The sequence below is a fragment of the Miniopterus natalensis genome, chromosome 16 (assembly GCF_054644295.1).
Source record: "Miniopterus natalensis isolate mMinNat1 chromosome 16, mMinNat1.hap1, whole genome shotgun sequence".
NCBI lineage: Eukaryota > Metazoa > Chordata > Mammalia > Chiroptera > Miniopteridae > Miniopterus > Miniopterus natalensis.
The window spans coordinates 33,134,715-33,148,930 of record NC_142096.1 but is presented as its reverse complement, the minus strand read 5'-3'; the positions used below and the strand labels follow the sequence as shown (position 1 = coordinate 33,148,930).

General features: G+C 46.1%; 1 protein-coding gene across 1 annotated transcript in view; it reads left to right on the top strand.

The window, feature by feature from the left end:
- ANXA13 (annexin A13) overlaps positions 1-14,216 on the top strand; it is a 43,263-nt gene that overhangs the window by 14,256 nt on the left and 14,791 nt on the right. The window contains exons 2-4 of the mRNA XM_087825186.1: positions 3,990-4,065; positions 10,493-10,587; positions 13,348-13,518. Of these exons, the coding sequence (XP_087681312.1) occupies positions 3,990-4,065; positions 10,493-10,587; positions 13,348-13,518 (342 nt within the window). The remainder of the gene's footprint in view (positions 1-3,989; positions 4,066-10,492; positions 10,588-13,347; positions 13,519-14,216) is intronic.

Below are 14,216 nucleotides of genomic sequence, written 5' to 3'. Positions count from 1 at the left end.
ACTCACATTCCTGCAGATCTGCTTCATGTGGAAGTTCTGCTCCACGGCCTCAGGTTTCAAAAATGAAATCTCCTGATTGGCAAACAGGCCCGAGGCCCCAAAGTCAGCTAACAATGAACAATGGGTGTGGAATGTCCGCCCTCTATACGGTCCAGAGGAGCTGCTTACCCCGCTCATGGGAACGCGCCAAGGACACTCCGTCGCATCAACACTGGCCCGCACTGGTGAACATGCCCATTGTGGAGGCGGCCCTGCCACACAGAGGGGAAAATTCCAAGCAGACTGTTTTCTTTTTCCCTTTTTAAAAAAAAAAAAAAAAAAATCACATCACATGATCCCTTCATACTGATTTAAATGCCCTGCTGTAAAGAGGAACAAGACCAGATTCTGTCTGGATCAGGAAAGCGAACCAGCATGGCTAACAGGGGTTTCTAGAAGGAACTAGAGGATGGGAACTTAGCCCTGCTGATGGGCATGCACCAGATATAGACTTCTATGCCACATTATTTGTTAAGCAAAAAAGAAAGAAATTAAGTCTCACTACACCTTTATTCTTAACAAGAGGGTCAGCACTCTCCCACTGCAGCCCCAGACAGCACTGTTATTTTGGTCTGAATGGGGCTTATCTTCTGGCCCTGGATAAACAAACTGGGCATGTTCAGAGGGCTCTTTTCCCATCCCTCCACTCCTGTGACTCTATTTTATCATGGAATCACCTTAGGAAAACAGTGAGAGACTAGATGCGGGAATGTCATTTCATACCTGACAGAGTCAGACAGTCCTGGTTCCAGCCCTGGCTGTGACTCAGCCACCGCCCTGCCAGGTGATCTTGAACAAGTCTCCACGTGGCATCTGCAAGTCCTGGCTGCATCTTTGTGCAAAGGAGGAAAAAGTGTCCCTCTGAGCAAGAAGCAGCTCTGCCAGCACAGGCGTGGCAAGTGTAACCCCGGCTGGACTCCAGGCCCAGTGCCCCGGAGGGCCCTGGCCTAGGGCACAACCTCATGGCCGTTCACAGAGCCCTGTGTCTCTGTTTCAATTTGTCAGTTGTGAAGTGGGACAGATAATAGTTCTCTGCACTGATGAAGCTGAAATGACATCCAGAACATTATATGAATCGGCCTGTTAATAAGAGAGTTCTTCTGTTCTGGTTCAATTCCACCTCACTTCCTGAGCTCTCTTTAATACTTCTAATGAAAAGCAAGGACACCATTTATGCCTCCGAGATTACATCCCGCAGTCCCACACTTGGAGAGCTACTCCTTCCAGACTTCGGTCAAAAAGCAGGGTGGGCCCGGCTGGGCGTGGCTCAGCGGTTGAGCGTCCACCTAGGATCCAGGCGATCGGGGTTCGATTCCTGGTCAGGGCACATGCCCGGGTTGTGGGCTCGATCAATGACTCTCTCACATTGATGTTTCTCTCCCTCTCTCTCTCCCTCCCACTCTCTCTGAAAAGCAATGGAAAAAATGTCCTCAGGTGAGGATTAAAAAAATAAAAGCAGGGTGGGTGCCCTGGCCACCATGGTTCAGTTGGTTGGGCATCCCCCTTGCACGGAAAGGTTGCAGGTTGGACTTCTGGTCAGGGCACATGCCCGGGTTGCGGCCTCCATCCCCAGCAGGGGGTGTGCAGGAGGCAGCCAATTGATGTTTCTCTCTCACATAGATCTTTCTCTCTCCCTCTCCTTTCCTCTCTAAAAATCAACACAAAATCTTGAAAGCAAAAACAAAAACAGGGTGGGCTTCCTAAGTGTGAAGCCTGTGCGGTCACATAGGGACCCATGCTCAGAAGGATCATGCACCTTGGTTTAGTGCTCTGATGTCACCACCTTATAATTCTTAATCATTTCTGAACAAGGAGCCTTGCATTTTAATTTTTCACTGAGCCCCACAAATTATGTCACTGATCCTGCCAAAAAGTCCTCGGAGAACCAGATAGCTTTCTTATATCCCACAGAAGATTTGGAAGGGAAAATGGGATATGTCACTCCTCCACTGGACACAAAGACCCCAGTCATGGAGTTTGAGGGTCCAGGATGGCTCACTGGACCCAAGAGCATGAACCTTAGGAGGCACACTGAGCTGGGAGCAACCCTGCATCCCTCAAGAGCCCCAAAATATTCCCTAACCTGACTGAACCCAGCTCTCCTTATCTGCAAAGTAGGTTACTAATGCCTACTCTTCCCTGTTAATAATGAAGAAAGGTCTGCAAATGAAGAAATTGGCACGTGGCAGGTGCTCAACAAGTGTAAGGTCCCCTCCTGACTTGTTTTGGCAATACATACTTCAGGGTGGGCCATGCATTTACAATCCAAAAGGCAGTGGGGTGATAGGTGGCCCTGAAGATCCCTTTGGCTCTAAGATTACATGATTCTCCATTAACCAAGGCCTAGAAGCCAGCCTTCCCCTCCCCAAGTCCCTGGATATTAGTCAGGACTGCAAGGGCAGAAACCCAACTCGTATTAACTTAAAAGAAGGTGGTAGTTTGCTACTTAATGAAACTGGGAAGTGCAAGGGTCTAGGCAGTGCTGTATCTGAGGATTTATACAATGGTCTCATTCTCTCTCTCTCTCTCTCTCTCTCTCTCTCTCTCTCTCTATATATATATATATATATATATATATATATACTCTTTCTGTCTCTGCTTTGCTTCATTCTGAACTCATGCTCCCTTCACACTGACAGCACGGCTGCCAGCAGCCCTAGATCCACACTCTCTAGCTTCCCAAGCCCAGTGGGACAGATGTATCTTTCTCAATATCTATGTAGCAACCAAGGGAAAGACACTAATTGATCCTGCTTGGATTACCCACTCCTGAGCCAATCACGATTGCCAGAGTGACAGGGTTTGTGCCCACCCAAGGGAAGACAATGGGGCTCAAGCCTCACTCCTGACAGCCCCAATGAGACCAAGTGAAACAGAGATACCAAACAGATAAATGCAACGTGTCCACTGTGCCTCACGTGGGGTGCCATTCATTCCCAATAGGAGCCAAAGGACATGAAAGGAGGGAGAGGGGAGCCAGTGGAATAGACAGGAGCACTTAAACTGGCCTCCACTGAAGGATGGGAAACAGTGACACACGCCCTCAAAGAGTCTCTGTGAGGAAATACAAAGAGCACTGAGGAAGGCAGGGTGTGCTAACGGCTACTAGTTGTAAAACTGTAATTAACCTTTACAATTTTTATAGTGATGTATTTATTTTCATGTTCGTCTTTTGTTTAGGCAACTGATACTGGTTTTGCATTTTAGCCCCAATAGAAAGTTTCCTTCTTAAAATAACTTTAAGTAAAAACAAAGTAGGTCAGTTGAAATAAAAATAATAAGCAAATAATAATATAGAATTAAGGAGCTGGGGACAAATCAGTGCATGTGTTGTGCCAATGACTGAAGTATGAGAAACATTAGCTTAGTATATAAACGGCACTTTCTCTCCCAGGGAGCAGTAAAAACCAGTAACGATGCTATTGCTGGTCTATATGGTGTCTCTGGCAAACTGAATATTATGTTTCTCATTGTGTGAATGGCAAAGCTTTAGTCCAGGTCACCAAGTGGATCTGTAATAAGATCCTAGAACCCTCAGCTTCTGGCTGGCAACGTCTACTCCCTAGACATACTTATGTCTCATGGCAAAACGGCGAACCAATATTGCAAGACAGTGGCCACTGTATTATGCTTTATTTCAGAGACAGTCACACAAAATTAGGGTTGATAAGAAAAATCACTCATCCTAGAGTTGGCCAGGCTGATTGTCTTTGAGAACAGAGGGGCCCATTCTCTGTGCTCATACAAGGCCAGCTGGCTCCAAGGAGTACCAGCCATCTCTCTGGGGCCAGAGCATCCCCACCTGATTTCCACATGTACCCATGTGTAAAGTGTCAGCTGGTCCCTCATTTAAATACCTGTTTGGTCTTCCAATTAGCTACCAATTTCAGCCAGAGATAATTTAAGAATGCTTGTTATTGTCTACCCACCTGTTCAATTATTTTCTCCAGGCCAAAGAGAGAAGTCCTCAGGGTTTTGATGTGAATCAAGATGCCAAGAAGCTGAACAAAGCCTGCAAAGGAAAGGGTATGAAAGATATTTTGTTTGCTAATTTACTTTTGAAGTTAATTAAATTTGATCTCATGTACAACTTTCCCATGATCTTAGGAAGATGACTTCCCAGTTAACTTGTGTCTTCCAGGCTAACCGAAGTTGATTACTCCTAAGGTTCTCTCTATAAAAGATTCCAAAGTTATAATCAGATCATATTGCTTTTCAGGATTCGATTCAATAGTTAGAAACCAGATAGTCCGACATTTAATTTGACCTGGAGGTGAAAGAAACATCATGAGAAGTATAGTTCATGCAATCCTAATGTCTTCTAAACCTGTCTGATCCCTTTAATGGGAGGTGGTGGGAATCAGGTCTGGTGAGAGCTGGATTAGGGATCTGGGAGCTATCTGTAAGTAGATCAAGTGAACATAAAATCGTGGTCAAGGTCAAGAGTCAAGGGTCAAAACTGGAGAAGCTCTTTATGTCCAGGCCTAAGGGTAAGCGCATGGCCAAGAATAGGAGACTAAGCAACAGATCAAGAGTAAAGTAACCTCAGTAACAAGGTGGGACAAGGGAGAAAGAATCTAGAAATGAAGTCATGAAGAGAGGCTCTGAGACCCAAGGAGATCCCTGATAAAATAAAGTTCTCATCCCAGAAGCCTGAGTTTTAATATATTTACAGGGTCACCGAACCATCATTACTAATTCCAGAACATTTTCATTACCCCAGAAAGAAACGCTACATCCATTAGCAGCCACTTATGATTCGCCCCTCTCTTCAGGCCCAGGCAACCACTAATCTACTTTCTATCTCTATGGATTGCCTATTCCAGATATTTCATATAAATGGAATCATATAATATATGACCTTTTTGTGTCTGGCTTCTTTCACTTGGCATAATGTTTTGTGAAAACAAGTGCTAGATTTTTACTTAGAAGTAAGTTAGTGGAGATTTCCTTTTATAGAAATGGGTATTGTAGTAGAATAAATAGAGCCATAAATTCTTTGTGTGATTCCAGAGGAAAAACTGGGATCCATGGTGGCAGTTCTAAGAAGACATATTTTGCTCCAGTATAAGGAACTATCTAACTATAGAATAGTGCCTTACCCAAGAAATGTTGGAGAAGTCTCAAGGGAGCTGAGGTTGGAGAAGGGATTTCTACATAGTCAGTATTCTTAAAAAAATCAGAGAGGGGGAGAGAGCTAGAAATGAAGGATAGCAACTAGGTTGCTTGGTTTGGGGGTAGCAGAAGAAAGCTCAGCAGAGAGGAGAGCCCTTGCTTATACCCAGACTTGGCTAACCTTGTATTTGAACAACTGTTGGGAGACGTGTTTGCCTGGAAGGGGAAGGATGTTTAGAATGTTTATAGTTCTGAGTTCTGCAGAGTGGCTGAGCCAGCCTCACAGGTGCATCCCTGCTGCCTGGTAAGTTGAGGTCCTAACACCTGGATGTGGGTGTGGGAATGACTCAGCTGTGGTTAAAGATAAATCCCCACATTCTCAGCCCACCACATGAGTTTAGTTCAGTAAGCACAGGTGAGGCACCTACTGAATGGCAAAGTCACTCAGTGTTCTCTCCCCCCTTTCAGATGTGCCACAAGGTGGACCACTGTCTTGCCCTGGTCACTGTTGTAGAACACCTTCTGCGTGCCAAGTGCCAAGCTGCGTACTGCATGCATGTCATCTTGTATAATCCTTCCAACAACCCTGTAAAGTTGAATTATAATGATGTAACAGAAGAGAATGACGAGATTCTGAGGTTAAATATCTTGCCCAAGGCCAAAAAGTTGTGAAATGAGGGTGGGTGACCAGAAACTAGGGCCTTATTGGAAAGCTATTATTTGGTTGTAGGTAGCATTCCAACCTCTACCAAGAAGTGAAAGCCAGAGCAAAATTGTATCATTGGCAAAATTTGTCAGCAAGACCATACACCCATCTCATTGATGTACCACCTCTACCAGGGCTAAATTTAAGTGTCCAGGGCCATGCTGTCCAACAGCCACAAAGGTGAGTCATGTGGATCATTTCAAATTTTTGAGAAGCCAAATTTTAAAAGAAAAAAAAAGCAAGTGAAATTAATTTGAATAATATACTTTAGTTAACTCAATAATTATCAAAGTATCATTTCGACAATCAATACAAAAATTATTAATGAGATAGCTGACATCCCTTTTTTTCACATTAAGTCTTCAAAATATGATATGTATTCTACACTTAAAACATTTCAACTTGGAGCAGCCACACTGCAAGTCCTCAACAGCCACATATAGCCACGGTATTGAGGAGAGGAGGTCTAGAGGCCCCATTGCATCCAAAAGATTATGTGCACTTTCTACCCACTCACCCATCAAAATAATAAGAATGCTTTACCACAAAACAATATTTGATTTTTCCAAATAGCAACATGAAACTAAGTAGTGATTGGTCTGGGTCTTGGTTAACTGCCCCCTGAATAGCCCTTTCCCCTCAATGCCGATGTTCTTTGTCAGGACTTCCTTTCAGGGCTCTGTGTCCCTCTGCTTCCCCCATCCCAGCAGGGCCCTTCTGAAGAGCATGCCTTAATCCTGAGAGGGTATGGACCCCAACATCCATTATCCTCTCTGAAATGTAAAAGGATGTCTGTCATTCTGCCTCACAGAAGCATGGAAACAGGTTCTTAGAGGCGCAAGCTGCCATGGAGTTGATCCAGTCCCAGCTTCTCAAACCTTAATGTGCATTTGGGTCACTGTTAATATGCAGGTGCTGATTGGGTGGTTTGGAGTGGTTTCTGAGATTGTCCATTTCCAGTAAGTTCCCAGGTGATGCTGATGTAGCAGATCCTGGAACCACACTTTGGGGAGCAAGGTATAGTCCATCTGAGATCCACGGAGACTAAGCAATGCTGCTCAAGCCACACAGGAGCAGAGCCAGGCCTGGAGCTCAGGCCTTGTGACCCTGAGCCCAGGGCTCTTTCCACTCCCCGGGTATGGGAATGAACTTTGGACCTGGGTTTGAGCTGCTGCTCTGCCACTTACTGGTGCTGTGACCTTAGTTTTCTCATCTGCAAAATGGGACTAATATTGTCTCTTCCCAGGGAGGTCTTGAGGATAAAGCAGGCAGCACAGGACCCAGCACCTCACTGGCCCTCCCTATATGTTCACCTTCTCCTTTTCAACAATAGGCTCAGATACAAAATGCACACAAAGCCAACTAGATCAGTATGAGCAGCAGACAGGCCCGCCCTTGAGGGATCTTTATTCTCTATTGCCGAGGGTGTACCAGGTTAAATGGTGCCCCTCCGCCCCCCAAATATGTCCCCTGGAACCTTCAATGTGACCTTATTTGGGAAAAGGGTCCTTGTAGATGTAATTAAAGATTTTGAGATGAGATCATCCTGGATTACCTGGGCGGGCCCTAAATCTTGTGATAAGTGTCCTTAAAGGAGACAGAAGACACACAGGGAGAAGGCCAAGTAAAGACAGGCAGTGACACAGACACAAACGGAGGAAGCCTAGTATTGGCTGGCAGCCTCCAGAGCCTCTGGGGCGAGTGTGGCCCTGCTGACAACCTGATTTCAGACCTCTAGCCTCCAGAACTGTGAGGGACTAAACGGCTGTTGTTTTAAGCCCCAGGGTTTGTGGAAGTTAATATAGCCTCAGGAAACTAATACAATGAGCAAGTAGAAAATAATGATCCTCCCAGGCAGGCAATTGCTCCTTCACTCATTACTTCATCTATTTTCCCTGCTCCTCTATTTCCAAAGGAGAAACTGAGGGACTGGAAAGCCCAGTGGTATTAACAGAAGAGACTGGCCCTCGGGCACCGGAGATGGGGCAGCAGCCCCTGGCTCACCGAGGCCGTAGCTGGCATCTGGAGCCTGCGGGGAAAGCAGAGCCTGTCCCTGGTTCACTGCAGGGCTCACTCATCTGGCACATGGGTCCCTGGTGTGAAGTGGAGGGCACTTCAAACCCAGTGACCTTCATCCTGCTGAAACTCAGCTGGGTATCTTTCCAGAAAATTACTGGGAAAGCAAAAGCCAGGAGGCCCTCCAGCCCTCCCGAGGCTGACGATCACTGTGTCCTGACCTCCGCTGTGTAATTACTCGACAGTGTCCGATGTGCAGTCAGGGCTGAGGTTCCTTCTTGTCTCATATTTTAATGTCTTTCCCAGAACCACTGGGGCTGGCCCCAGTGCCTCAAACCATTGTAAATGTTTACAGGAAATTGTTGGGCAGCACAGACTGCTTATATGACACGCATATTGTGAAATGTAAGATGAGGTCACTGTTCAGTTCATAGCTTCTTGGGTAGTGGGAACAGCTCCCAGGATAAACCTGAGACCCAGGCTCAAAGGGCTTGAGGGAAGTCTAGTCATTTCCACGCCTCCCCACACCTCCAGGCTGTTGCTGAGCCTTCTCAGATCTGCTATGCTCTCTGGTCTCTCATAAAGCATTTTAAGAAGGAAAATCTAAAAGACATTACTTTTTAAATTATAACTCGATTTTCCTGAATTATCCAGATACAAATTGACTACAATATTAGAGTAGAGGGTTTCCTATTGGTCCCTGCTACATAAGGCCCACTTGAGCAGCAAATGCAGCCTACACCAACGCAGAGAAAAGATTCGGTCATAATGCAGTGCAAACTTCATTCATTCATTCATTCACTCATTTGTTTATTCATTCATTCATGTATGCATGCACTTGAACATTCATTCATTCAGCACGCCATCTGATAAATGCTGTGAGCTTTCTCTGTGAATGTAGCAGTGAGCAGAGCCCCCGGCTCCTGTGGAGCTGTCAGTATGAAGTGGCAGAGACAGGACAGAGGAGAACAGACCATGTGAGCCAGTGAGTTGAGCCCTAAAGGAGGAGCAGTGATTGTGATGGTCAAAGATAAAGGTGTTCCGGGTGAGGGAACAGCCTGTGCGAAGACCCAGAGGTGAGCAAGAAAGTATTGCTTGTTCTAGGAGCTGCAAGTGATTCATAGAATTGATGGAAGGGAGGCCTGGGAGCGGGTAAGCGAGGAGGCAGAAGACTTTGAGAGGCAAGTAGGACCTAATCCAAAAGGCTTCCTATGCCCCACTACAGAGCTGAGACTTTATTCTGGATTTAAAGGGGCCTATAGTGAAAGGTTTGAAGCAGAGGAGAGAGCAGGCTGTTCTGCTCATCAGAAAGGTCATTCTGGGGACAGCAAATGCTGATTGGAAAAGGTGAGAGTAAGGCAGGAAACCCATGCAGGTGTCAGTAGTTCTAAGCCATGTGACAGAGGTAAAGATGGAGAGAAATGGGTGGACCTGAGGAGTGAAATAGTGAGGCCTTGGTGGTGACTAACTGGATGTGGGGTAAGGGAAAAGAGGAAGCCAAGGATGAGCCCCAGATCCCCGGTTGCCACAATACAGTGAATGGGCCACCAGGGAGGCAGGAAGGCTCTTTCCAGGGATGAAAACAGTAAGGGTCCAGGCCTGAGACACAGGAGTCCTAGACCTGGGCAAGAGCAGCTCACATGGAAAGAAAGGGGCAGACTCAAGAGATTTTTACTGGAAAAAGAAATCCCTTTGGAGGTGAGATTTCTGGCACTCGGGAGTTAAAAAAAAAAAAGTCACAGAGGAAGTAACTGGATACGCATTACGTAGGTGATGCTACAGGGGGAAATGAAGAGGAACAACATAAATAACGGCGTTGGAACTGAACCAGAATGAGGTAGGCAGGTAACCCCTACTATTTTTTCCAGTGACTCGTCCTAGAATGTTCTGTTTCTCTACTTGAACTTAAAAAGCTACACCTTCCCAGAATTGTAAAGGTGAAACTAATCCTTAAGACCAAATGAACAGTGCATCGCCAGGCTCAGTTTAGAACATTTCCATCACCTCTAAAAGAAACTTCCCACTCTGTAGCTCTCAGTCCCCTCTCCAGCCCAGCCCAGCCCAGCCCAGCCACTAAGCCTATGTCCTGTCTTTATAGATTTTCCTATTCTGAACTTTCATATGAATGGTGTCATTTAATGTGGACCTCTGAGATTGGCTTCTTCCACTTAGCATAATGTTTTCAAGGTTCATTCATATTATAGCAGGTACTTCATTCCTTTTCCTGGCCAAATAATACTCCGTTGTGTTGCATAGCTACCCCACATTTTGTTTATCCACTTGTCCGCCGATAGACATTCAAGTTGTTTTCCACCGTTTGGTTATTATGCTGAAATGAACATTCATGTATAAGTTTTGTGTGGACATTTCTCTTAAGTATACATCTAGGAGAGAAATTAAGGGATAGGCCATATACTCCTTCCTCTCACCACCACAATGCCTGGCCCTGTGCTTCGTGCAGTGTAAGCCCTCCGTGGATACTTGTCAAGTGAGTGAAAAGAATGCCACTCTCCACAGGACATTAAAGCTAAAGGGTCCCCCCACCCTGGTCAGGCTTGACTAACATCTGTCTCCATCTTGTTTCGTTTCTTGCTTTGTTCTTTCTCCTGCCTTTAGGAACCGATGAAGCCACCATCATTGACATCTTATCAAGCAGGACATCGAATGAGAGGCAACAAATAAAGCAAAAGTACAAGGCGATGTACGGCAAGGTGAGTCCAAGGTCCCCACACGTGTGCGCGCGGCCTTGGCCTTGACAGTCAGTGCTTCCCCCACACCCCCTGCAGCGGGGAGCGTCCTCACGGCTCTTCCGAGTTAGCCCCCGAGGAAAAAATGAATTGACTTGACTTTAGAAGAACTGAAGTTGGCTTGTTAACTTAATAGCCTGTAAAACCAGTATTCTTGAACTCATTTTTTAAAATTGAATTTATTTTTCTATTAGTCCTTCTGTCATTTTTTCCACTCATTTAGATTAATTCTACACATTAACTTACAGATAAGCCAGTGATTTGAAAATCAGTTTTCACAAGTGGGTCTTTATTTAAGAATTTTTTATTTTTTTCAGCTGTCTTCAAAAATGAGATATCCTTCATAAGTGATGGTTACAGAAGAAAAACCCCTTCATTTCATTAAGCATCATCACCCTTTTACTCTGTTTTCTTTCATTTTTTATTGTTGATGGTGTTATGTATAGAAATCGTTAAGTATGCAGTAGGCTTTATATTTTGTACTACTATATAATGAACACAATTTAACTGTTTCTTAATGTCATTAGAATGATCGGTATGCAAAGTGAGTGTTAATTATTAAAATGTATTCTAATCCATATTTATGAAACCTTTACAGTTTCAACCACTCTATGTATAAACAGACATAGAGAGAGATGGACCTTCTGACTTACCTGACATCAGGCAGGCAACGGTCTCTTTAGGGCCCAGTCTACTCACACACAGAAGGAAAATGGTCATTTACCTGCCTTCTCAGGCTGCTGGGAGAATCAATCAGGGTAATGCCAGCCCCTACCGGTAAAGGGGAGCTGTGCCCGGTGCAAATGTTCCCATGTCATAGAGAGGAGGAGTGGAGTGCACCCGTTTACACGACTTAGGCAAAATCACACACAAGTAAGGACAACCAGGACTCAAATCCAGGACTGCAGGGCCAGGGTTCACTCCTGGAGGACCCCTCGCTGTGAGACGAGCTGTTTGTTTATACACCCAGGGGCCCAGGTGGCTGTGCTTCTACAGTCCTTCTGTGTCTCTCTTCACAGTCAGGCTTGTCAATGTCACTCGTTGATGGAAAATAAGCGAATCCTCAGTTCAGCTGCATTTAATAGAATTGAATGACGATGAACCTTCCTCTGTGCCATGGTGCCCAACTAACTGTAGCAGCCCCTCAAGTGCCATGTCTATTTCCACCGTTGCTATGTGGAAAGTCAGACACAAGCTTCTTCAGTTTTACTGCGAGACAAGAATAAATGGGTTTGAAGTGAGGACCTCGGGACTCTGGTAAAGAATAAAGCACGTGTGTTCTGGCACAAAGCTCCACAGTTCCAACACCTGCCAGTCATGAGCTCACTCTCCAGTTCTCAGCTGTTCCAGACAGCGAGACTGCCACAGAGGTGATCTGGAATCACAGCATCATGAAGTGAGGGGTGATCTGGAATCACAGCATCACGAAGCTGGGGGTGATCTGGAATCACAGCATCAGGAAGCTAGGGGTGATCTGGAATCACAGCATCAGGAAGCTAGGGGTGATCTGGAATCACAGCATCACGAAGTGAGGGGTGATCTGGAATCACAGCATCACGAAGCTGGGGGTGATCTGGAATCACAGCATCACAAAGCTAGGGGTGATCTGTAATCACAGCATCACAAACCTAGAGGACATTAGAGAACAAATCAAAGCCCCCCTGCCAGCTGAGTGCCAGAGAGAATACCCTCCCTAAGGGGGCACAGCTACTTAGGAAAACCAGGATTAGAGCTAAAGTATCCAGAGCCGGCTTCCGTGTCCAAACAGAATGTAAACACACAAGGATTTGTTTTCATGCTTGTGGTTTGTAAGAATAGGCAGCTGGGTTTCTTTTCTCTGCACTTTTATATACAATAGCACCCCCGCCCCAGCCACAGAGGACACAGTCCAAGACCTTCAGAGGATGCCTGAGACTGTGGATAGTACTGAACCCTAATACATACCATTTCTTCCTCTGCATACACATCTTATGCTAGTTTATAGATGAGGCACAGGAAGAGATTAACAACAATAACTGATAATAAGATAGGATAATTATAAAAATATACTGTAATGAAAATTATGGGAATGTGGCACTACTAAGTAAAATAAGGGTTACTTGGACACAAGCACTGTGATACCGCGACTATTGATCTGACAATCCAAACAGCTACCAAGTGTCCTTGTCAGGTTTGACCTAGAAGGTCCCTGTTTACTCCTATTGTCCCCTGAAATTGTCAACAGTGCCCCCCTTTCATTCTCAAATGCATTCCTATTTGGGTGACAAATGATCCAGTCCCCCTAGAAATTACAGACATATATTTCAGTCCTTTCTGGCCAAAGGTTTGGGGACGAGTTCTTCATCTTTCTGAGTTCAGCAAATGGGAATAATGCCATGCTTCCCCTGCCAGGGCTGTTTTGAGGATCAGTGAGGAAGCTCCCTGAACCCCCCAAATATTCTGCAAATGCAGCTTGTTCTTGAGATTCACCTTTGGGGCCTCCAGACCTGAGCAGGGGATCTTCTCTCTGTCCCTCTACCAGCCCTGGGGGAAATTGGATGGGTAGTCAGGGTGACCACTGTCCTCCACAGCAGGTCACTTGTGTCCATAGAGTTCCTGTTTCGATCACTCCTCAAGTGTCCATAGCACTTTCTTGTGGAGCCCGAGGCCATGCAGTGGGGAGAGCAGACGCCTGCCCCTCCTCTCGGGCCACTTCGGGTCAGGGCTTTTGATGTCTTCTTACAGGACCTGCAGGAGGTGCTCGAGAGTGAGCTGAGTGGATATTTCAAGAAGACTGCCTTGGCGCTTCTGGACCTCCCCAGCGAGTACGATGCCCGGCAGCTGCAGAAGGCCATGAAGGGTCTGGGCAAGGATGAGGCAATGCTCATAGAGGTCCTGTGCACAAGGACCAATAAGGTTAGTCCCAGCTGAGCCCTCGGACCAGGCCCCCAAGGAAGCGCCCAAACACCCCTCAGAGATGGCTGCAGCAGCCAGAAGGGAAACCACACCTGGCATCCCTCCCATGGGGTGAGCAAGTATCTGGGCAGAAATGTGTCCGCTTGGCCCATGTAGGAGAGATGCCTCTTCCAATCCTCTGGCTGTCAATCTAGGGGGGTTACTGCCACTGGCCTGACATAATAGATCCCTCCAGAAGAGCTGTACCAATGCAACCTTTGTTTTTCTAAATGGATGCACAGTTTTACATGCAGCAGGCAAGGTTCTGCTTTCCCCCTCCCAGCCCGACTTTGCACGTCTTCTGCAACGAATGACACAACAAGCAGCCTAAGCATGTGTGGGTAGCCGCCTCGTGCATGGCTCTCATCTACATGGAGTACAAAAAAGATGATATGGAGGCAGAGAGGTAGGGGTGCAGGGGGATCCCCTGGCTGCCGGCACCTCTCCAGAGGTTTCTGTGTCCTTCTACCTGCAGACCTCTCCCTTGGGCACATGCCACTTTCAGTAGCCGAAAAGAACATTTGCTAAGGCTCCAGTGGAAGCCCACTCGTTTTCGGTGCCAGAAGCCTCGAGGGCCGAGGAATTCATCAAGAGTAAAGAGGGTCTACAGATCATTATTTGGAGACCTCTTCCCTCTTCCACAACCTCCCATCATAGTA